Source organism: Gorilla gorilla, chromosome 13 (genome assembly GCF_029281585.2).
Source record: "Gorilla gorilla gorilla isolate KB3781 chromosome 13, NHGRI_mGorGor1-v2.1_pri, whole genome shotgun sequence".
NCBI lineage: Eukaryota > Metazoa > Chordata > Mammalia > Primates > Hominidae > Gorilla > Gorilla gorilla.
In genome coordinates, this window is record NC_073237.2 from 129,490,957 (window position 1) to 129,515,490 (window position 24,534).

The 24,534-nt window shown below is 58.5% G+C and overlaps 1 protein-coding gene across 7 annotated transcripts in view; it reads right to left on the reverse strand.

The window, feature by feature from the left end:
• Nucleotides 1-24,534, reverse strand: part of RALGDS (ral guanine nucleotide dissociation stimulator) — a 51,350-nt gene that overhangs the window by 15,489 nt on the left and 11,327 nt on the right. For 2 of the 7 annotated variants that reach the window (XM_004048796.5, XM_004048795.5), the window contains exon 1: nt 7,708-8,009. The exons of 2 other annotated variants lie outside the window; for them this stretch is intronic. In XM_004048796.5, coding sequence (XP_004048844.4) covers nt 7,708-7,890 — 183 coding nt within the window. In that variant the 5' untranslated portion in view covers nt 7,891-8,009. Of the gene's footprint in view, nt 1-7,707; nt 8,010-15,713; nt 16,373-17,529; nt 17,677-24,534 lie in introns of those variants that run through there. 3 more of the 7 variants (XM_004048797.4, XM_004048798.4, XM_055351441.2) reach the window with 3 other exon arrangements.

The window sequence follows — 24,534 nt, forward strand, 5'->3', positions numbered from 1 at the left end:
GTGGGCGTGGAGCTCAGAGAAGGCCTGGCAGACAGTGCTGACTCAGGCCCTTCCCTCAACCCCAGCAGGAGCCAGGTAGACTGTCCAGCATGCTGTGGACGGGACCCTGGCCTCCTGCCTCCTGCGCACCCTCAGAGGCCCAGGAGCCATCCTGGAAGTCCACTTCCTCCGACCTGAGGTCGCCTCCCACGCTGGGCTTTGTACAACAGGAAAGCTGCGGGCATTGTGCCGGGCTCCTGAGCGCCACCGCCTCTGGACAGAGAGCCAGCCCCACTTCTTGGAAGTTAGCAGGGAACCCACAGACACACACCCACACCCCACAAACAGCCCCGCCAGGGGAGGTCTGGCCCTTCCACTGACAGGAAAAGAGACATATGCTCACCCCCCTTTTCCTGACTCACACATCTCTCCCCTGCCTAGAAAATTGTTCCTTTGAAAAGAAAAGCATTAGAGGTTACAGTGACCAGGCCCCCAACCACCCGGGCCTCCTCGGGGTCCCAGACTGCCTCCTGTGAAGGCCGTTGGCTCAGCTGGGAGTCTCTCTCTCCCCCACGGATTTTAGCCACATCTGGACCAGCTGGGAGGCAGACAGTATCCTGAGTGTCCAAGTCACCGACAGTGGCTCTGAGATCTCGTGCAGGACAAGCCCGCCACAGGGGACTAAACATTAACCCTGGGGGAGCCCAGCACAGCACCCAGGTCCTGGCTGAGCACCATCAGTGCCTGCTGGACAGAGGTGTCCCCAGGCAGGCCAATCCCCAGGAGGGGCTGAAGCCAGGTAGCCTCGCTGTCCCTGAGCAGGTCTAGAGAGCGGCTCCTCCGTGAGCTGGCAGGCCAGCAGCTGGCCCAGCCCTGCTTGGTGTCATGTGATCCCTGCACCCTTCCCCCACCCCCGGGGGGCCCTCTTCTGCCAGCCGGGTGGTGGGGAAGGATGCAGGCCCAACGCTGAGAGCCATGCATGCTTGGGGTAAGGGAGTTGCCACCCTGTCACACAGTCAGGGAGACGCTCTAGCCTGCGTGGAGCTGGCCTGTCTTCTCTGGTCGCTTCCCGTCACAGCAGCAGCAGGCATGGAACCAGACCATAGAGCTATGTGGAGTACAGGGGCTGTTTAAACCGTCTGCTCAGATGGTGGAGGTGCAGGCTCCAGAGAGAGCTGCCCTGGGGTCTGGGAACAAAGTGGCAGAGTAAGGCCTCTAACCCTTGCCCCCTCACAGGACAGAGAAAGAAAGCAGCCAACAGCCCTGGCAGCTGCCCCAGGACCCTCTGCAGCAAGAAAGGCAGGGTTCCAGCACCCACAGGCCACCCTAGGTCACTCTGTTAGCAGACAGCCCATCTGGGCAGCGCCTGGGCCCCAGGGCACTCTGGCCAGGCTGGGAGCTCAGAGCGGGAGGAGCAGGAACGGCCTAGTGAACAGCTGATGCAGAGAAAACGCTTTCCCCCGAGGGCAGGTGCCCAGGCAGCCACTATGAGCTGACTGCTAGGAGGAGAAAAGAACACCACGTGCTTGGCTGTGTCCTCAAGGGACACTCCTGTCCCACCCCTAGCAGGCATGCTGATGTCCCTGGGCTCTGGGACCCAGTCGGCAGCTGTGCCTGTAAACACACTGTCTGGCCTTCTAACATTTGGGTCAGTGCAGTGAGGGTGGCATGGGGTCCCTGGTGAGCAGGGGCCCCCACACCCCAATGTCTCCAGGGACACAGCCCAGAGCCCTGAAGATGAGGATGGGAAACAGGGCCTGGTGGTGTCTGGTGAGTGTGTCACCTGATCAGCCTTCTCAGAGTGACAGGCCAGCAGGATGCCGTGTCCCTGGCTGACAGAAGCAGGAAGCCACAGGCCAAACCCAGACTCCCTCTGGGTAGAATAGTGAGGGTCTTGAGGAACCCTACAGGGCCTGCCCCAGCCCTACCATCTCCCCGCTCAGGCCAACGGCACCTCCTCCCAGCATCAGCCTTCTGGTGCAGCTCCGGACTCAGACGCCTTTCCTTGGAAACCGTAGCTAGTGGCCCCCTGCCCCATGGATGGCTCCAGGAACTCACCGGCCCCTCCCAGGGAGACCTGGCTGAGGGCTGAAGCGGAGTGAGGAGAGGGCTCTAGCCTGCACCTCGGCCTGCTCCGCCCCTGGTCCTCCCTGGGCCTGTGTGTGGAAAGGCTCATGGCAGAGCCTCCGTGTGCATGAGATTGTCCTGGGGGACCTCCCAAGCCCCTCTGAGCTGCTGCTCAGGTCCCAGTCACCAGAGGTCACTGCGGGGTGCTTGCCACCCCCCTGTCAGCACCTCACAGTTCTGGCCCACCAGACAGCAGCTCACTGTCTCTCGCTGGCTCTGCCCAGCCCCGGCCCTTGGCCTTGGTGTGTCATCTGGGGAGGGCAGCACTACCTGTCACAGGCAACAGTGGGGGTCAAGAGAGAATGCACACAGCTCGGTGACCGGCACTGGGACCTGATGGCGTGGTACCGGACAACACGTGACATCACATCCCCCCGGGGCCGGCGACAGATGCTGGGCTGTAAAAACCTGAGGGAAACTTGTGTGAGGCCTGCCTAAGGCTCAGGGACCTAGCCGAGGGACACTGTAAAGAGAGGCTGAGTCACCCTGAAACCCAGTGGGTGGGAGCAGCTTTCTGACTTCAGCTTTCTGCTCCAATACAGAAGCCAAACATAAAATGCATCACAGAAGGCTGCTTGCTCTCTACAGAGCCCAGGCTCCTGCGACAGTGCGGGGCCCACGCTGCTGTGCCCTTCTCCGTCCTACAGAGGTGGGGACCCATGCCCGAGGACGGGAGCCAGTAGGGCGTGTGCTGGCTGAGCCAGAGGTGAGAGCCCAGGACTTCTCAAGTCATGAGCTCGGACCATGAGCCCCATCAAGGGAGGTGGAACGCAAGGGCCTCGTGTCCGTGACCCTCCTGCCCTCGGGCCTGCCCTCCAGCTCCGGGTGGGTGGACCCAACCCTGATCCCCAGCGCACGGACAAAGCATCAAGATGACAGGAGGCCAGCCCGGGGTGTGGGTGGGCCACACTCCTGATCCTGGGCACGGCAGCCCACAGAGGCGGCCTCAGACCGGGACGACACGTGATGCCTGCCCACCAGGATGCTCCCTGGCCTCAGAAAGTGGAGGCTGAGGCCCCACAAAGGCCGGCCCATCTCTCCAGAAACCCTCCCTGCCGGCCTGTGCCCTGCTACTCACTGATGGGAAAATCGTGCCTCAAGCAGGAGAAGGGAGAACCAGACCTCCAGGTCAGCCGCAAGCCTTGGGCATCCAGGGTCCCTGTCCACGCCCAGCCCCTGACAGTCAGGTGAACACAGGGCCAGGCCCGGGAGGGGCGTGGCTGGTGGCAGCTGAGGAGGAAGGTGGGCTGGTCCCAAGGGGGTGCAGGGCAGCCCCAACTTTAACCAGCCACAGTGCCCAGCACATGCGGGCACTTCTTGGGTGCAAGGCCCTTTGGACACCCATCACGTTTAATCCTCCTAACGCCCTGCCTGATGGACAAGGAAACAGCCTGAGAGGAACTCGCCCGGGTCAGGAGCCAGGACGTGGCAGCCAGAACAGGGATTTGAACCCTGTCCTGTTGGGACCCACCCAGGCCTGGCGCTGCCTCTGCCACAGTCTCAGGCTTGGAGCAGAGTCCAGCCCCTTGTGGCACAGATGTGGAGGAGGGGCCAGAGACAGGAAGGATTTCCTCAGGTCACACAGCAAATTCGCAGGGGAGGGTGGCAGGGCCAGCTTTCTAGCACCTGCATCTCCGAGAGGTTTGTGGACGTGCCCTGGGCAAAAGGCCTGCAAGACACCAGGCCAGGGAAGTGCCATGCTGAAGGTGCCAGGTGACGCACCCGAGGAGCCCAGGGCACTTGGAAGGGTCAGGCCGCTCCCCTGGCACCTAATCAGAAAACCTCATTGTGGCAGCTGCCACCTGTCCACTGTGCCAAGTGCTATGCAGGCTGCTCCTCAGGCCTCTTGTCTAACTCGAGGGTCCTCACCAGAACCCTAACAGGAGAGCTGGCATCATGTCCATTTTACAGATGAGGAAACTGAGGCTCAGGAGCACGTCTACATCTGCTAGGGGGCTGAGCTGGCATCCCAGCATAGCTTTCTTCTCTCCAGAGCCCAGGCTCCCTGCCCCTCGGATGAGATGGACAAAAGTCTCCAGGAATGACTGCAGGGGAGGCTGCCAAAGCATGCAAGCTTCCCCATGGAGGAAGACGCCAAAACCCTCCAACGCAGGTGTCCTGCCCCGCCCGCCAAGCCACTGTTGGGCTGCCATCCCACTGCCTCCCCCGCCCGTGGGCAGCCAAGGTGTGCGGAACTGGGAGAATTGGGTCTGCTCAAAGCTCAGCTTGTCCTGCATGAGGCTGCAGGCATCAGTGTCTGCCCCTTAACAATCAAATGGGGAGCAGTGCTCTGCTGGTGCTGTATATCTGGGAACACAGTGATTCTGGGCCTGCAAGGCTGGAAGTCCAACCCTGGGACTGGGTGGCCACAGCATGGTGGCACCACGCCATGGGAGCCATCTGGGCGGCCAACCAGCAGCCCTTGGGAACCAGTCCTTGACTGCCTGGGCGCAGCTTCCTGAAACCGCTCCACTGGCTCGTTCAGAGCCTGCCTGCAGAGGGCCAGTGATAAATCTCCCCACTCTTTTCTCATTGGCAACGCAGACAGGTCCTGGAAATACCCAATTTCCAGGTTAAGAATCAGACCCCAGCTCTGGCAACAAGCAGCTTGATATCTCCCAGGGCCATTCCTGAGCCTCCCGGGAAACAGGCCAGCATGCCTGAGCATCCCCCGCCTGGAGAAGGAACAAAGACCCAGGACCAGCCAGCCTGGTCCCCCTCTTCTCCTGGGGGACCCTCCCGAGTAGAGCAAGAGGGGAACCTGAGGGTCCTGGGGGCTGCCCCTTCAGAGTCACCTAGGAAGCTCTCCTGGAAGACCACAGTCTGTACAGATGCATGCAGGGACACACACCCACACAGGGACAGGCCCTTTGTCTTGGGGTCTTCAGTGCCAAAGTGCTCATGAGCCCTGGGGATTAAACCGAAGACCTGCACACAGTGTGATCAAGAGATCAAACAGTGGGAAGACGTGGGAGGCTGAAGGGAGATGCTCCCTGTGAATACAGAGAAGCCCTCTTCACTCCAGCCCACCTGCAACTGCCCTCGGGCCTTGGGTCAGAATCCTGGCCCTGCCACTGACCAGCTTGGTCACTCTGTGCAATCTAATTCACCTCTGTTGCCTCAGTGACTTTATCTGTCAAGTGAGCTCTTAACAGTCTTGACCCCAAAAGGAGATGATGCAAATTACTTAGCCAAGGACCTCCCCAAAACCTGCTGGCTCTTATTAGCTGTTATTTTAAACCTGTGGGGTCCAGTTCTGGGCTTGCTTCCTCCAGGTAGCTCTCCCCAGCGTCCTGTGGCCCAAAGCACTTTTGCCTTCCCCTGAGCCATAAGCTTCCCTACTGCTCACCTGACCTCAGGGCTTCTGGGCTGCCTGGGCTTCCTCTGATTCCTGGTGGCTCCTGCACACAGTAGGTGCCACGGAGAACATAGCCCATGCTTAAATCCTGGCTGTAGCCCTTGCTGGCTGCACGGGTGTTTAGGTCAGAGACTTCCCTTCTCTGACCCCCTAGCTTCCTAGAAGGTGGTGTTGGCACCTACTCTGTAGGGTTGGTCTAAGGCAGATGAAGTGAGGGGGTGGCCCACAACCTGCATTTTTTGTCTGGCCAAAGCAACAGCCTGTCCAGAGATGGGGGCACGGACCAGGTCACCTCCAGAAAGCAAGAACTGTGCAGGCCAAGCTGGGTCATTGGTGGCTTGGCTTAGAATCGGGAAGATAAGCGGAAGCCCAGATGTGAGGACATCTGGCAGCCCAGAGGGAAGCACCGGGTGGAAGCTAGGTAGGGAAACAGGGATGCGAGGGAAGGCAGAAACTGTCTGGTGGTTTCCAGAGAGGACAGGGACCAAGTGCGCAGCGTCAGCTCTGGCAGGCCACATAGCCACCAGGAAACCAGCCCCAGGATGGGGGGTGTTGGCAGGAGGGACAGGGACTTCCCCGCCCCCTCCCTTGGGCCCTTGGTAAATGGTCATTGTGTTCAGTTTCCGGCAGTGGCCTCCTCTCCTGCCAGGATCCTGGTTTTCCTGACCCAGCCAGAAGCTTCCCCTTTGATTTCTAAATAGCAGTCGAGGTCTGGATCTCAGTGCTGAGGCTGGGCGAGGAGCGCCAGGGCCAGAGAGAGGGAAGACAAGACCCCGAGGCAGGGGTGGGGCTCAGCTCTGCCTCTCCCTCAGTTCCTCAGGGACGGAGAGAGGGAACCTGCATGGCCCCTGTGAGCGCTCGGCCGGACCCTCCCAGCACACAAAGCCCGAGCTGCTGCCAGAGGTAATGAAAGCCAGATGAGCGCTGGGCTGGTGTCAGCCTCCCACCCCCACCCTCCCAGGGGTCCCTCTCCAGCCGCCAATGAGGACCAGAGCCCTGGATAGATGAGGGTTGAGGGAACACGTCTGGTCCGGCCATCTGCCAAGCTCAGGAGGAAAGGGTCTCTCAGGCGTGGGGTGCTCCCCCACGAAGAGCTCTGCCCAACACTGGGCGGAGAAACAAGTCTCATCCAGGCCCTGTCTAGGTACCGGGACACCAAGAGGCACGAGACTCAGGCTAACAATCGCCAGCAATAACAACGCGCCACAGTCTAAAGCCATGAAGCGACTGGAGACGCACCAAGGCGACACGATGCCGCACGGGGACTCAGGAGGTTCACTGTGAAGGCTGCAGCCCAGCCAAAGCTCTGATGGGCCCTGAGCGCCCGATCCAGGGATGGCCTCTGTGCAGGCCCTGTGCCCAGGCAGAGCAGGGCGAGAGGGGCGTCTCTGGATTCCACTCCCTCTGCTGTGTAGTCAGGAGCAGTCAGGTAGGAGGCAGATGGCACCACCCAGAGACCCAGGGCACACGAGAAACAAGCCCCCGCCCTCACCTAGTCACCCTCCCCTCCATCCATCACAGGTACACCTCTCCCTTCTCTGAATCCTACCCAGTCCTTACCGATTCAGGGTGTTGGCACTCTTTCCAGTTAAGCAGAAACAAGTCTTGCCCGCCCTAGGCCTGGGCCACCCTGCTCCCCTCACCACCAGGACATCTGGTCCCACGTGTTGGAGGCCTGCTGCTCCACCCCATCCCCCGACCCCCCCCCCCCCACCCGGCTCTGAGCAGCCCCGATGTCCCCGGTCACCAGATCCACATCTGCCCCAAGTAGGGTCTGTCTGGAAGGCCCCTATGGTCTCATCACCTCTGAGGATTCTAGGATTTGGCCTTCCCGACCACTTGTTCCACACCTGCATCGTAAAGGCTAACGACGCGCTGCGGGCCCTGGGTGGGAACTGAGTGAAATAAGGCACAGGCCACCGATGTAAACAGGGACAGTTCCGCAGAAAAAGGTCCACCTGGGCTGCAGGGGCCTTGGTGGCAGCAAGCCCTGGGACGGTATTGAGGGGGGCAAAACCCCAGCCGTGGTCCCTACTGTTGGACGGGGCGCGACGAGCCCCCACTGCCCACCCTGCTGGCTGATTTCTGCAGAAGGCCCCGACCCCCACCTATGGAGGAGAGAGGAGGGAGGCGGCCCGCTGGGATCGCCCGGCCCCGTCCGGGGCTCGCCCCGACCTGCCCAGCTCTGCCGCGGGTGGGGAGGCTCCGACGCACCCCCCGCCCGACCGCCCCAGCTCACCCACCTCCGGGCGCGGCAGGTCGGGGTCTAGCTGCGTGAAGCTGTGCAGCACCACCGGGCAGCTGTCGGGGACGCCCACCTCCAGGCGCACGGCGTCCCACACGCTGCGGCTCCGCCGGGAGCCCGGAAACAGCGGCTCGGCGCCGCCAGCAGGCCCGGCCGCCTCGGCCCACATGCGCTGCACCATGGAAGGCTCGCGGCGGGGGCCGGGCCGCGGGACCCGAGGCAGCGCGGGCGCGGGGCCGGCCCGGCGCGCGGCGGGGGCGGCGGCGCGGCCCGCGCGGCTGGGCTTTGCCACCGCTGTGAGCCCGCGGCCCGGCTCTGCTGATGTCAGGCTGGGGGCGGGGCCGGAGGGGGAAGAGGGTGGGGCCAGGGAGGGGCGGAACCGGAGAGTCCGAGGGACGCGTGCGTGCGCGCGCCCGCGGCCCCGCCCTCGCCGAGGTCAGACTCGGGGCGGGACCGGGAGCCCGGAGGGGCGGGGTCTGAACAAAGAGGGCGGGGCCGGGGAGGTCGAGGGGTGCGCGTTGACTGGGTCTCCCGGAGGACCGGCCGTCACGTGTGTCGTGGGGCCTTGGGTACCCCGGTTAGGCACCGTTTGCGTGTCACGCTGCTGCAGTGCGTGTGTTGCGTAGGGCTGAAATGTGTACGTGCTGATGATGTGTGGGGAAGCCGCCCTGGAGTCAGCTACCCCGAATTCCAGCGAAGCCTCTCCCCAACTCTGTGGCCTTCCACAAGTTGCTTAACCCCTCTGAGCCTCACTGTTTCTTCATCTGGAAAATCCGGGTAGTGAAAATGACTTCCTCAAACAGTTGTGGGGAGGATGACATTACGTAATGGACATAAAGCACTCAGCACTCAGCACCTGCACCTGACTACAGGCTCAGGCGGAGTTTGGAGAGGCTGACCATGTGTTCAGTGACCCTGTCAGTGCAATTGGAAATCCTGAGTGTGGGGCTGTGTGTGCAGTGGGGGAAAGGGTCAGAGAGTGGGGCCCTACCATTTTTGGGGCAAAGCCCCACACTATCCCCTTACAGACACCCTCAGAGGAGGGGAAGCCAGGGAGGTGGGGGAGAGCGGGAGGCACCAAGGTTGGGGCTGAGAGGCATCTGACAAGGAGGAAGGCATCAAGAGTGACAACGCTGGGCAGAGCACATGGCTGCGTGGCCTGTCAGCTGGGGCTGCTTGTCGCTTGGACATCCCTGGTCTCAGGGTGGAAGTGGGGCTGCTGGGGCTGAAGGGGAAGTAGGGACAGGGAGATCCTCAACTACTCTTTCTGGAAGCCAGTGAGGAAGGAAGACAGCCTGGGGCTTAACAGCAGGGCCAGGAGAATGAATGAATGAATGGGACCCTTCCTCATGCCTCACCCATCACTGGGCCTGCCCTGGCCTCAGCCTTCAGTCTTCACGGAGGCCAGCAATTGCTGCCAGCAGCCCTGGCCATGCCAACCTCCCCAGGTCTGGTCCCTACCATTGGGCCTCAGTTTCTCCATCTGTAAACTGAGAGGGCGGGACCAGACAGCACATTCCACGAGCACATCTTGCCCCCTTCCCAAGTGCCAATCCTCAGACACCCACGAAACACTTCCACTGTGACTGGAGTGAGGTGGCAGGTCATCCGTTCAGAACAAGACCCCCATGTGCGCACGACTAGAAGGGCCTACTTCACAAAAATTATGGTGGTAAGTTGCAGCTGGGTGGAAGCTATACTGGTTTTCATTTTACTTCTCTGAATTTCTAATTTCTAAAATCAGTATTTTAATAATCAGCTGTATGTGATAAATGCTGTTTTTGATTTTGTTTTTGAGACAGTCTCACTCTGTCACCCAGGCTGGAGTGCAGTGGTGTGATCTCGGCTCACTGCAGCCTCCGCCTCTTGGGTTCAAGTGATTTTCCTGCCTCAGCCTCTCGAGGAGCTGGGATTACAGGCACCCGCCACCATGCCCAGCTAGTTCTGTATTTTTCGTAGAGACAGGGTTTCACCATGTTGGTCAGGCTGATCTTGAACTTCTGACCTCAAGTGAACCGCTCGCCTCGGCCTCCCAAAGAGCTGGGATTATAGGCAGGAGCACTACGCCCAGCCTGTTTTTGTTTTTTTGTTTTTTTTTAAGCAGCAAGATGGGTAGATTTGATTTGGGATGGAGATCCCTAGAGGCTGTTTAGGAAGCCTCCAAGCCATTTGGCCAGGGAGGGTAATGTGGGTGAGGCGTATTTAGAGGCAGGAGGTCCCCACAGGGCCACAAAGAGGTGACCGAGACATTGCCCTCTGGCCCTAAGCTCCTCCTCCCATCCCTTTCTTCTGGGGCCAAGCTCCCAATGCCTCCAGAAACTGAAAGTCCAGAAGCTGCCTGCCACTGACTTTATCTCCTCTGCTCTCTTTATCTCCTTCGCTGAGTGATGGGCCTGGGAACAAGCGCCCACCCGTTTTATAGCCCAGAAGGACAAGTGACTCATGAGGACATAGAGGAATCACCACTATTCTGGCCTTGAAGGTCCTGGGTGCTGGGGCGAGGGGTGGCCCGAAGGAGGCTGGAGAGATGAAGAGTAAAGAATTCATCACACTAAATCCCCCAACGCGGCTGGCCTGGCTCCCTCCCATCTGACTATATCATCTACAGGAGCCAGGGCGGGGGAGGGCATTACTTAGCCAGTCCCTCTGGCCGGTGTCTGTTTTTACAAAGTTCCTCTTCCTGCCTTGTTCCCCTACCTTTGGGACTCCCCTCCCAACTTCTGGGAAGCCTGATCACTGCTCTGGCTGTAATGAGACACACACACACAGACACAGACAGACACAAAGATACACAGAGATGCACACACAGAGACACACACATAGAGACACAGACACAGACACACACACACAGACACAGACACAAAGATACACAGAGATGCACACACAGAGACACACACATAGAGACACAGACACAGACACACACACACACACAGAGACACAAAGATACACAGAGATGCACAGACAGAGACACATACATAGAGACAGAGACACAGACACACACACACAGACCCACAGAGACACATAGAGACAGAGACACAGGCACACACACACAGAGACACAGGCACACACACACACACACACACACACACACAGACAGACACAGAGACACAGACGCACAGGGACAGACACAGGCACACACATTTAGAGATGGAGACACACACAGATACATTGGAACAGAGACACACACGCAGAGATAGAGACACACAGACAGAGACATACCTACTCAGAGACATAGAGACAGACACAGAGGCTGGGTGTGGTGGCTCATGCCTGTAACCCAGAGCTTAGGGAGGCAGAGGCAGGATTTCTTGAGCCCAGAAATTGGAGACCAGCCTGGGCAACATAGCAAGACCCCATTCTCCACAAAAAGGGAAAAAACAAGTTTGAGATAGACACAGACACACACACACACAGACATAGAGACACAGACACAGATACACACACATAGAGACAGAAACACAGATACACATGCCCCCCTAATGAATGCACAGATAAAGTTCCCTGCACAGGATGTGTTGCCCAATGCCCTCAGATCGGGCGGGCCTGACTCTGCCCCACACTGTTAGAAACTGGGGTTGGCGTTCATGGGACGCCTCCTGCATGCAAGACCCTCTCCTGAGGCCTCCTGTGCCTCCTGCAAGCTGTGGGGACACCCCAACCAAGGGCAAGGCCATCCTGGGACGGCGTGTGTCACCAGTGGAGGAACACAGCACCACTCACAGTGTTCTCCTCAAAACCCAAACCTAAATCAAGGCAGGCCTCTGCATATAACTGCCATCTGTGGGATTACAGGGGACAGAGGAACATGTTCAACACACCACAAGGGTGCAATCCACAAATCCAGGCTGTGGGAACCTCTACGGGACAAACAACCCAGTTTCTTCAACAAATACATTGTGGAGGAAAAAGAAAGGGGAAACTAGACTAAAAGAAGGGTCAGAGACATCTAACAAATGCAATGTGTGGATTTTGGATCATGATGTCAGCAAGACAACTGTTTAAAAAAACAACTATAAGACATGTGGATTGTCTGAACACTGCTGCATATTGGATGACATTAGACATCTTTTTAGGTGTGAGAATGGTGTTGCCGTCACTAGTAGAGTTACATCTTGGGCTATCTGTGGATGGCATCACATGCCTGGGATTCATGTAAACATCTCCAGGGGCGGGCAGGGAGTGGGCAATGAGAGGTGAACAAGAGTGGCCCTGCACCGATGGTCGTGAAAGCTGGGGGTCTTTATGCCATTTTCTCTATTTTTGTGTCTATTTAGAATTATCCATAATAAAAGTTATAAGAAGAAAAATGGCCAGATGCAGTGGCTCACGCCTGTAATCCCAGCACTTTGGGAGGTTGAGCTGGGTGGATCACTTGAGGTCAGGAGTTCAAGACCAGCCTGGCCAATGTGGTAAAACCTCGTCTCTACTAAAAATACAAAAAAATTAGCCTGGCATGGTGACGCATGCCTGTAATCCCAGCTACTTGGGAGGCTGAAGCAGGAGAATCGCTTGAACCTGGGAGGTGGAGGTTGCAGTGAGCCGAGATTGCACCACCGCAGTCCAACCTGGGCGACAAAGCGAGACTCCGTCTCAAAAAAAGAGAAGAAAAAGGACACAGCCTGAGACTCACCCTCTGATGCCTCTGAGGCTCCCAGCAGTCCTCCAGAGAGGGCTACAAACTTCTGACGCCGGGCAGTGACTCCTGCCAGGCTCACCATTTCCTGTATTACTCTCTGTGGGCACAGGGGTCACTGATGGCATCTTTACTACAAAAGGGGTTGGGGGCTCTGCTGTGGAGACTAAGGCTGTGGGCAGCTAGAACCCGAGTCCGGATGCCCACGTGGGGCTGTCAGAGGTGGCTGGGGGCAGTCCAGGTGAACTTGGGTGGGTTTGACACTCAAGGCCAATGACAACCCTGTGCTTGGCGGTTGGAGCCTCTGCTGGGAGGAACTAAGGACTCTCGAGAGCACTAAGCAGCGCCCGGAAGTGGGGGGTTCTTATGAATCGGCATCGGTCCCTTCCTCCCTCCTGCCCCAGCTCACGCCCCCCCCCACACCCCCACTTAGCCTTCCCAGGTTCCCAACCTCCCCCCGGGACGTGCACCTGCCTTTCCTTGGGGGCTACAACCACAAGCCCCTGGAGAGCGCGGCTGCACAGACCTTTCGGAAGTCAGGACACTGCTTGCAGAGGAACTTTAAAAGGCAGGCTGTGAACTGACAGCTGGCAGCCAGATCCCGCCCACGCATGTGTTTTGTTTGGCTTGCGAAGTGTTTTTAAAATTTTAAGCCAACAGTAAAAGGTCAGGTGACTTCACATAAAAATCCACATTTCCCTCTTCTCCTGTAACTCTGGGTGACCTGACCACACCGGGTCTGTGTTCCCAAGTGCCGCCGGAAGCTGACTGCAGCTGCCCCCTGTAGTCAGGGCATGTGTGGGGATCGCTCTGACAACTGTCCCCCACTCCTGCAGTGCCCAGTGCCCGACACCCTGGGGAGTCACTGCCACCCCAGAGGGGCCACCAATTCAACATGTGACAACCCGAAGTGGAGGGAAGCAGAGGAGGAAGAGACAGAGGGGGACACACAGATGGAAACTGAGCCCAAGAACCAAGAGTGAGCCTGAGGACCACAGCGAGGGACAGCGGGAGAGGGAGGCAGCAGGCAGACGGAGGCGAGGAGAGATTCCCTGGGCATCTTACGTCACTCTCCGGCCCCTGAGCAGCTGTCTCGTTTAGGGAAAAGGTGTGTTCAGGCTGAATCTCTGTGGTCCCTCTTCTCCCTGCTCCCATACCCAGACACCGCGGCCAGTGGGGTCTTGATCCCGCAAAGCCCCCCACTGCCCTCAGGCAGAAGACCACTGGCTTGGTGTGGCCCCAGCTCCCCACTCCAGATTCCCTCTCAGCAGAACTGCTGCAGCTCCTTCTTCATGCCGCCCCTTCTGTCTGGCTGGTGCGTCCCTCCTTCCACCCATTCCTTGGCCAGTACATCCTTGGCCGGTACCTGAGAGGCAGATCATAAAAGCTGCCCCTGTGGACCTTCAAGTCGGGACCCAGGCCTGCCTTAATGCAGGGCCCCAGACAGTGGGCTTTGGGCCTGGGGTGCAGTTCTGGGGGCTGCCGGACACACAGCAGTTCAGAGCGGGAACTGGGCACAGGGCAGTGTCTGGGTGACTGTGGCCTTTGGCCATCACCTTTTCCAACCTGGGCTTGGCCAAGGCCGGGAGGAATGGCAGCCAGGTACCCTGACTCAGGTCAGGCCCTGGTGGAAAACCTGTCACCTCCTGTTGGGCAGGTGGAGGTCACTGACCCCTTTCTGTCTCTTGTGATCTATATTTAGAGCCTGGGGAGGACATGAAAAGGGTGAGGCCTGGACACGCTCCTTGGTCATTTCCCAACACTGACGTCACCATTCCTAGCCTGCCTAGGTCCTGGGGTGGCCCTCTGTGGGCGGGTGAGCACACACCTTGGCAGGAGGTGACGCAGCTGGACCACGCGTGGGAACTCCCGGCACAGCGGGCGGGCCTGGCTCAGCCCCACCTCCCCTGCCGCTGGGTTCCTGGCAACCTCTGGTGGCTTCTTCCTCCTCCTTCTGCCCCCAGGATGCAGGGGTCCCCACAGGCGAGAGGCTGAACTCAGAGCTGGCCAGGTGAGAAGCGAAGCACCGAACCACTGAAATCTCCAGGAGACCACACTGGGTGGCAGATGTGACAGCAACCCTCTGACCTCACAGGGCGCTGCTGTCCCAGCACAACCGGAACAAGGTGTGCCGATGCCGGGAGCAGTGGAAACGGCCCTGGACGGGGATGCAGAGGGCTCCGGATCAGCCTGGGGCTCGCTGTGGGGCCCTGCTGTCATCCCCTGGAAATGGGTATACCCCCGGCATATTGAGGGGGAGGCATGCAGAGGAACAAACGTGATAAATGCATCCATGGGCTGCAAATCAGGGGCTGCTCGGACAGCTGTCCCCCACTCCTGCAGTGCTCGCTGCCTGGCACCGTGAGGAGTCACTGCCACCCCCGAGGGGCCACCAATTCAACATGTGACAGGCCGAAGTGGAGGGAAGCAGAGGAGAGAGGAAGACATAGAGGGAAACTGAACCGAAGACCCAAAAGTGAGCCGGAGGACCACAGCGGGAGAGGGAGGCAGCAGGCAGACGGAAGCGAGGAGACAGGGCGCAGAGGGGCTGGGGAGGGCGCTGGGCACACCTGGCTGAGGAAGGGACCAAAGGCCCAGAGGGTCCCATAGTCTCAGCCTAGTACCTGTCCCCAAGCCCAGGGGCCCTGATCACAAGGCAGAGACGTCTATCCCACAGCTGTGATAGGTGGGGCACATCACACCCCGAGGGGCCCCGGCGTCCATGATCTCCCCTCCTGGAGGGTGGTCAGCCGCCATCCTGGCCCCGGACTCCTTGGAAATGCTCCACAAAGTGCCAGCTGGAAATGTCACAGCACAGGGGGCCTTGGGATGAGCCAGCCCCAAGGGGCCATTCTTTCCTGTGGGTTTGGGGAACTCTTTTAAGATCTGGAGTGCAGATTCAGGTTCCAGTGCCTGCTCTGTGTCTTCCTAGCCTTAGTTTCACCTCCCCCAGGAGGCCTCAGTTTCTCCATCAGTAAAATGGGGACAGTAACCGTCATAGCACCAGGCTCTCAGGCTTCTCAGGGGAGCAGACAGTGAAGCAGTGCACAGAAGTCCTTGGTAATACAAGAAGCACCCTCTGGACGGAGCTGCCAGGACAGCCCGCAGCCACCCTGGACTGACCCGTGGGGCTGGGGGCAGCTGGGGAGGCCAAGCGTGTGCACACGGGCACCAGCAGCAGAGCAGACCCCCAGTCTCCTCTCTCATACCCGAGATGGGAGATGAAGACTCCCCTGTGAGTTCCAAACTCCTCCAACCAGTTCTGGCAGGGAAGAAAGGGAGTCCTGGGAAAGCAACTCCCATGCCTGGGGCTCGGCGGTGACCCACCCAGCCCTTCCCCGGCAGAGGCACTGGTTGCCCTGGAAACTCACCTCGGTGGTGGCCGGTGCTGGCAGAGGTGCCAGCCAAGGTGTTGGGCTTTGGAGAGCGGCACGACGGGCGACGGCCCTTCTCCTGGCAGTCACCACAGAGACACAGGCAAAGAACACAGAGCCCTTCCTCCCCCTGGGCACGGCAGGCCTGGCACAAACCTGGCCTGCTTCCCGGGCCATGGTGGGGCGAGAGCCAGGTGGGGAGTGGGCGCTGCGGGAGGCCCTCTGCCAGTGTGCTCGTCGCCTGCGTGCCCTAGTGGAGTGGAGCACCCGAGTGCCTGGGCCTGGTGTCACCCGCGTGGCTGTCATACCTGCTGCTGTGACAGGCAGGGCCAGGAATTCCCGCTTGTACCAGGCCGTGGGCCAGCCGACGATGAGTGGAGAGGCTGCCCCAAGCTAGCCTAGCTTTCTCCCTTAATTCTCCAAGTCCCCACTCCCATTCCCCCTGTGTAGGGGGCCTGGAAACCACCACACAGAGCCAGAAAGGTGACAGATACAAGTAACCAAATCAAAACAGGGTTCGGTCAGCAGAGCCACCAGGCGGATGTGAGTCTAGCCAGAGGCACTGGAGGCAGGCAGGAGACCCCCACTCACTTGTTCTGGAAGGCTTCCCTGCCCCCTAGACCTGAGCTCTTCCATCCCTGGCACCCAGGCACGAGATTTCCTTTCTTCTTTTTTTTTTTTTTTTTCCTGAGATGGAATCTCGCTCTGTCGCCCAGGCTGGAGTGCAGTGGTGTGACCTCGGCTCACTATAACCTCTGCCTCCCGGTTCAAGTGATTCTCCTGCCTCAGCCTCCCAGGTAGCTGGGATTACAGGCACACGCCACCATGCTCGGCTAATTTTTTTTTTGAGACATCGTCTCACTCTGTCACCCAGGCTGGAGTGCAGTGGCATGGTCTCGGCTCACTGCACCTCTGCCTCCCGGGTTCAAGCGATTCTCCTGCCTCAGCCTCCCGAGTAGCTGGGACTACAGGCGCATGCCACCACACCCGGCTAATTTTTGTATTTTTAGTAGAGATGGGGCTTCACTACATTGGCCAGGCTGGTCTCGAACTCCTGACCTCGTGATATGCCTGCCTCAGCCTCCCAAAGTGCTGGGATTACAGGCGTGAGCCACCACACTCAGCCACTTGGCTAATTTTTTTGTATTTTTATTAGAGATGGGGTTTTGCATGTTGGCCAGGCTGGTTCGAACTCTTGACCTCAGGTGATCCACCTGCCTTGGCCTCCCAAAGTGGTAAGATTACAGGTGTGAGCCACCGCACCCGGCCACAAGATTTCATTTTAACTGGGCGCAGGGGTGGGGGTTGCCAATGGTTTGTTTCATTAAGTAGAGTGGTAAAAAATAATAATATTACCACCACTACTCCCACCATTCAGAAAAACCACCACCAAAGGTAACAAGAAAGGGCTGCCATCAGAAAGAAGGGCAGGCTTGAAATGAGTACATTTGGCTTTTAGAATAATTTACTAGAGTGACTACTGGAGTTGTAAACAACCACCACCACCACCACAACAATACAACAACTTACTACCTTGTCCCTGTCCCTGTTTTTCTCATTTTGCTGCAAACCAGACATTGGAAGCCATCGGACGCATCCAACACACCCGTCTGATAAGTGGAAAGACTGAGCCCCAGAGAGAGCAGGGACTTGCCCAAGATCTCACAGGAAAAGTGTCTGTCCAGCTGCTCTGCAAAGCTTGCAGGCGCTCCTTCCATCCTGACCTGGGGGTCAGAACACTCAGAGCCCCAACCCCAAAGCCCAGAGATGCCAGGGCGAAGTCAGAGGCCAAGAGTCTCAGCTACTTCCTTACCTTCCGGGGACCCTGGCCGGGTGGATGCCCAGTCCCTGGCTGCAAGTGGAGGGCACAGGGCAGGGAGCAGAACAGCAGAGGCAGGGAGGAGAGGGTGTGGGCAGGGGCTGTGGAGTGCCCCCACAGGCACATCAGGCCCCGGGGCCCGGCTTCCCGCCCAGACACTGCCCCAGCAGCACCTCGCTCCCAGCCCTGCTCCTCTGAGCATCTCACATCCTCTTCCGGTGGCTTTGTGGGCCTTAGGGGACCCAGCTGAGCAGACAGTTCAGAGCCTGGAAGCTCTGCCACCCTCAGGGTGGGGACTCTCAGGGGATGTGGGTGGGCATGTGGGGGTGGGCTGGGCTGGGGTGGGGGAGCATCAGAGAAATGGAGCTAGAGGGTTTCAGGGGAGCCCTGAAACCTGCCTCCCTGTACTCACCCTGTGGCCAGAACAAGTCACCTCCACTAAAATCCCTCCACCATTTCTGTCCCACCCAGAAGAGAATCCCAAGTCCTCACCTGCCCACAGCCCCCTCCTACTAACTCCAGCTGCCAGCGTCCTCTGCTGGGAACCATGTTCTTCCCCCTTGGTCTCAGGACTCGGCCCCCAGTCAGAGCAGCCTTCTCCAACACCCCTGTCTTAATGCAGCAACACCATCCCTGCCCCAGCCACCCATTCCCTGTTCTTTTTCATCTGGCACACTTCCTCCTCTGTGCCAGGCTCCAAGGCCCTGTCCCCTGGGAAAGTCAGGCATCACCACTGGCCTCTCTTGCGCACAGTGACTCAACCTTGACCTTCGAGAAACAGTAGAGCCAACCAGGCTGTGAATTGGTCAGCCCAGGACTGAAATTCTGATCCCCAGGGACTCTGGAACCCTGGGCCAATGATTTAGCATCTCTGGGCCTCAGTTTGCTCCTTATAAAATGGGCACAAGGGCGCTGGAGGATTCCACAAGAATTCAGCATGGGCTTGGCTCATGGCCGTGCTTGGCGGATGTGCAATGATCATCTCCAGCGGAGATTGAGGAGTTCAGGTGCCACAGGGTTACATGCCTGTCCCGGTGCCAGGCACATAACAGACATTTGATCAATGTTGGTGGATGCTGCCCCTGTGCCAGGAGTGCCATAGCCTGACTCCATCCCTGACAGCAAGGTCCAGATGGCAGTCCGGGGTCTGCTCAGTGCTCAGAGTGTGGCTTGTAACTGGATCCTAGCAGATAGCTTGGAAATGTTTGCTGATGTAGAAGCACACACAGATGGGTACTGCAAGGCAGGCCCAGTCCCGGGAGAGGGGACCAGCGAAGAGGTCACTGTCTGGGTACACACTATTAACGGGAGAGAAGCCCTGTGCAGACAGGCAGGATCTGGGTGAGCCAGGCGCCAGGGGTTGGTATCCGAGCAGGGATCCGAGGCTGTCCCCAGCCTCGGCCTCTCACCCCGGTGTTGCTGACTGCCTGGCCATGTGACTGTGGGCATTGTGTGGTGTGGTTCGGCTGCCACTCCAGGTTTAACAGGGAGCTTACCACGTGGTTTGAGGGGGTGGGGAGGGCTTTCCCTGAGCCTCGGTTTCCTTGTCTGCAAAGTGTGACCTCGCAGCCCAGCCCCGTAGAAGGGCTCAGTGGCCGAGAAGGTGTTTCCTACAGTGTGCGCATGTTTGGTTGGGTGAGGGGCTTAAAGAGGCCCTGGAAAGAAGCGCTCAACTTTCTTTTTTTCTTTTTTTTTTTTGTTTGAGACGGAGTCTCGCTTTGTCACCCAGGCTGGAGTGCAGTGGCGCCATCTCGGCTCACTGCAACCTCCGACTCCCGGGTTCAAGCGAGTCTCCTGTCTCAGCCTCCCGAGTAGCTGGGATAACAGGCATGCGGCACCACGCCCAGCTAATTTTTGTATTTTTAGTAGAGATGGGGTTTTACATGTTGGCCAGGATGGTCTCAAACTCCTGACGTCGAGATCCGCCCGCCTCGGCCTCCCAAAATGCTGGGATTACAGGCGTGAGCCACCGTGCCTGGCCAGAAGCGCTCAACTTTCATAGTGGGGGTGGGGGACCAGCAGGGAAGTGGCAGGGAACCAGGCCACCCTGCTGGTGTGTTTGTGAGCTAATGCCTTTGCTTGGACAAGCAGCTCCCGGGTACCAGGCCCTCTGCAGGGCCTTGCATCTCTCACGCAAGCTTTCTGTGCTATTCTTGAATAGCCCACTCCAGCCCAGCTTCCCAAGCCTGTTACCCCCATATCTCCCCTGCCCCCACCTCCAGCACAGGTCAGCCTGGCCTCAGGGCCTAATCCTGGGGCTCCTCCTTTCGGAGCCAGGGTGGGCAGGGCTACCTGGGGCAGTGGGCACTGAGCTTGCTGGAAAGGCCATCGAGGGACTGCTGACACAGTCAGGCTGCAGGAGGAGCAGCACCAGCTGCCACGCAGAAATGCAGGAGTCCCGAGGAGGTGGTGCTGGCAGGAGGGGAGCAGCAGGGCCATGCACCCCTCCTCCCACCCACGTGGTCCCTGGCCCTGCCTCTGCCGCCAGCCTGGGGGAGAGCAGGGTCTTTGTTCCCTGCTGGCCAGGCCGCCACGTGATGCGCCACATCACTGTCACTGCCTGGAACGAAGACTGCCATGGACAGCCAAGGCGCTGGGCCTGGGGATGAGGCCAGTTGGAGGAGCTCCACCTGCAGCCTCCCCACCCCAACTCTGGCTGCCTTCAGGAGCTGGGCCTAGTGAGGGCCATACATGGCACAAACATTTCCAGCTACTGTGCATGAAGCTCACGATGACCCTGACCCCAGGCTTCTCCCAGGACACACGACCTGCCAGTGGTCCCACGATGCTCTGCCCAGCACGCCGGGTGGCCTGGGATAATGCACCTGGCCACACACCCAAGCCCAGGCTAGCAAAACCCAACCCACAGGCACCTTTCTAGGTAGGGGCAGGCCCTGGCTGGGTGCGAGGCCCATTGTTTACAAACACTGTGCAGCTGTCGCTAGGAGCTGTGACTCAGAGCCAGAGCAGTGACTCCTCGCGAAGCTGTTTACTCGGCACCACATCCTGTCCAGGAAGCAGATAGCAGAGGCCGAGGCCTGGCTTTTGCTCCTCTTTCCTGCTGCTAACTTGACTCAGAGACCTGCTGGCCAGACTCGGTGTCCAGCTGGGGGGACACTCCAGCTCCCCTCCCCCTGGCTTCTGGGAACCTGAGGCCCCGTCAAGTCGCTCAACACACATTCGGGCCCAGCCGGCTCTGCTAGGTAGTGATGCTGTGTTCATGCAGGAGACAGATCCTGCCCCTGGAGGCTGCACCTATGCCTGGCATCCCCTCCCTCTTTGGCTCTGACTAGGAGACTCCCAGGGACGGGGGCATCACTGACACCTGTCACCGTGCAGCCCAGAGGCAAATTCTTGCCACTTTCAGAAGCCTGGGAGGCAGGATCAACTCCTGACACCCCTTCGTACCCTAGAGCCTAGTCTGGCGCCGCCTTTAGCACACCTCAGTGGGGACAAAGCACTTTTCCAGACAGCCTCTGCCAGAAAGATGAAGCCACAGTCATCATCTCTGTTGTAAAACTGAGAAAACTGAGGCCCAGAGAGGGCGAACAACTTGCCTGATGTCACACAGCATGTTAGTGCCAAGGCAGGGTGTAAGTCCGGCCCCCAAGGCTGCTTGCTTTCCTCTACTCTGTTCCAAATTAAGGATCACAAGTAGATTTGTTCCAGGCAGCACACAGACTTGACGCTGCTGGGACCCTGTCCCTGGGGTGGGTGGTCTGTCCCCTGTAGGAGGCCTAGGCTGGGGACTCTGACTTCCATTTCTGCTGATCACTGCTGCCTCCAACCTGGCGCCTAAACCAGAGTCAACAACCCTCTGATAATTTCTACTACGCACTGCCATGCCAATGTGGGTATCATTTCACCATCATGATATGTGAGGCAGGTTTTGCAGGTGAGTTTGAGGACGAAGCTCAGAGACGGCACAAAGCTCATCCAAAGCCACACAGCAGAGCAGGGCTTCCAATCCTGTCTGACTCTCAGGTTTGCGCTCCCAGTCACTCCTTCCTGCAAACTCCTAGCAGGAAGACTCTTTATGACTCTTCGTGAAGAGTCAAAGGTGATTTTATCCTCACGGTGCCCTTCTAAGTTCAGGGTGCAAGTATCTCAATGACCTCCAGTTCACAGGAGGGCCGCTGTGTGTGGCGGGGAGGCAGAGCCGCAGAATGACTTGTGGAAGGCTACACACCCCAGTGGGGAGGCCCTTTCCCCTGCTCCAGGCTAGGGAGACCTGGGGACTCCCAGGAGCAGCAGAGCCACAGGACATACCTGCCAAGGCATGTGGAAGGTGGGCCACCCTGGAGTGGGGAGAGAAAGGCAAAGAGGGGCTGTGCTTATTTTGGCAGTTGGGGCTTGGCACCACCCCAGGCAGGACAGTAATTCAGCAACTGCCTGATTCACCCACCGCAGGGCTCCCCTGCACTGGCTGCCTGCCCGCCGGCCCCTATTACCAGCCCACTGAGTCACGCAGGTTGCCAAGAAGCTGAGGATCCAAGAATCCAGGCCCTGCCCCAGCCGCTCCCATTGGCTTTGAGCCCAGCAGGACCCAGCCCTGCCAAGGGCACCGCAGCTCCCCTCCCCAACCCTGCCTGCCCCCAGGTCCAGCTCCAGGAGGAACCCAACGTCTAACTGTAAGGATCCAAGCAGTGGCTGGGAGCTGGGGCCTACAGTGTCAGGAGTCTTGGGCCAAACCCTCGTCCTGTCACTTCCTGGCTGGGTGGAGCTGGGTGAGCCGGGCAGGTTCCTTTCCCTTGCTGAGCCTTGGTTCTGGCCCAGAAACAGGGAACATCTCTGCCTCAAAAAGACTGCATGCTGAAATGAAACATGGGATGGGAAGCACTCAAGATAGGGCCTGGCACATGCTCCGTGTCAAAAAACGGCACCCCAAGGTGGCATCCTCTGCAGGGAAGAACCAGAGTTCTTATTTTGAATTCAAGGCCAGCTGATACTTCTGGAAAATGCAGCTGAAATGATGCAGCAATGTCAACTGCCATAGAGTTTCTAAACAATGTCCATTTCTCTACTGAAGGAGATGAGGATCAGTAACAGAGTTTGTAGCCTGCACTGTCTGCAGACCACAGAGAGGGCCCGGGGCACAACTATATTCACACAGCCAGACCATGCGAATTTACTGAACACCTACTAGGTGCCAGGCACTATTCAAGTGCCAGCGACAGACCAGGGAAAAACACAAAACATAAAAATCACCTTTGGCCTGGGTCATAATAAGTAAAATGCATTTTTGAAAATAAGAATGCTCCAGAAGGCAAAAACAGAACAGGGAAGGCTGATGGGGCCCATGGGGCAGGAGCAGGTGCTACAACTACAGACAGGCCAGGAGGGCTGAGGGGGCAGCGCGGGTATGGATGGAAGGAGGGACATTAAAACATTTCACCTTGGCCGGGCGCGGTGGCTCACGCCTGTAATCCCAGCACTTTGGGAGGCCAAGGCAAGTGAATCACTTGAGCTCAGGAGTTCGAGACCAGCCTGGTCAACGTGGTGAAACCCTGCATCTACTAAAAATACAGAAAAACTAGCTCGGGTGCAGTGGCTCACGCCTGTAATCCCAGCACTTTGGGAGGCTGAGGCAGGCGGATCATGAGGTCAGGAGTTCAAGACCAGCCTGGCCAACGTGGTGAAACCCTGTTTCTACTAAAAATACAAAAATTAGCCAGGCGTGGTGGCGGCGCCTGTAACCCCAGCTACTCGGGAGGCTGAGGCAGAGAATTGCTTGAACCTGGGAGGCAGAGGTTGCAGTGACCAAGATCGTGCCACTGCACTCCAGCCTGGGCGACAGAGCAAGACTCCATCTCAAAAACAAACAAACAAAAAAACTAGCTGGGCATGGTGGTGTGTGCCTGTAATCCCAGCTACTCAGGAGGCTGAGGCAGGAGACTGGCTTAAATCCAGGAGGTGGAGGTTGCAGTGAGCTGAGATAGCACCACTGCATACTCCAGCCTAGGCGACAGAGCAAGACTTCGTCTCAAAAAACAAAACAAGGCTGGGCATGGTGGCTTACGCCTGTAATCCCAGCACTTTGGGAGGCCGAGGCGGGCGGATCACTTGAGCTCAGGAGTTTGAGACCAGCCTGGCCAACACGGTAAAACCCCATCTCTACTAAAAATACAAAAAATAGACGGGTATGGTGGTGCGCCTGTAGTCCCAGCTACTTGGGAGGCTGAAGCGGGAGAACCGCTTGAACCCGGGAGGTAAAGGTTGCAGTGAGCTGAGATCGTGCCACTGCACTCCAGCCTGGGCGACAGAGCAAGACTCCGTCTCAAAACAAAACAACACAATTCACCTACCACAGGGTCCTTTCATGCCCCCCATGGCAGGGAGTTTGTAAGCTCCTTGAGAGCAGGGACTCTGTGCCCCAGGGTCCTGATGCCTGGAACAGCATCTAGCACACAGCCGGCTCTCCATAAATGCCTAGATGAACAAGTGAGCTCGATGGGCCAGACTCTAAAATATTCGGAGGTTCTTGTGGGAAGATCACCAGGAGAGCTCCTTGGAAGAGGTGATGAGGCTGGAGAGGAGCCTGAGGGAGGGCAAGGGGGTGGAGGGCCAGGGAAGGGTGGGGCCGCCTCTGCTTACCTGGCTCCCTCCCATTAAAGTGCTTTCCCCCCAGGAACCAGGCTGAGAAGAGAAGATAAGCAGAGGGAAGCCAGGCGGGGGAAGAGCGAGGAGGAAGGCAGCCAGGCTTTCTGGGAAGCAAGAGCCCTTTTTCTTAGAAGCAGGGCCCTGGAGTTTCCCAGAAGCCAGCCTGCCCTGGGACGGTGGAGGCGGTGGTAGGTGGTCAGGTTGGCCCTGGTTTAACCTAGGGGATTTTCCCTTCCTAAATTCCTGGCCCAGGAACAATTCTTGGGGAATGGGTCTCTGTTCACAGGTAAGTAGAAGTTGCTCTGGTGTGGGCAAAGAGACCCCTCCCCAAGGCACAGCCGTGGCTGGTGAGGATGGGGGATGGGGGCTGAGCCCACAGTCAGGCCCCTGTGTCCAGCA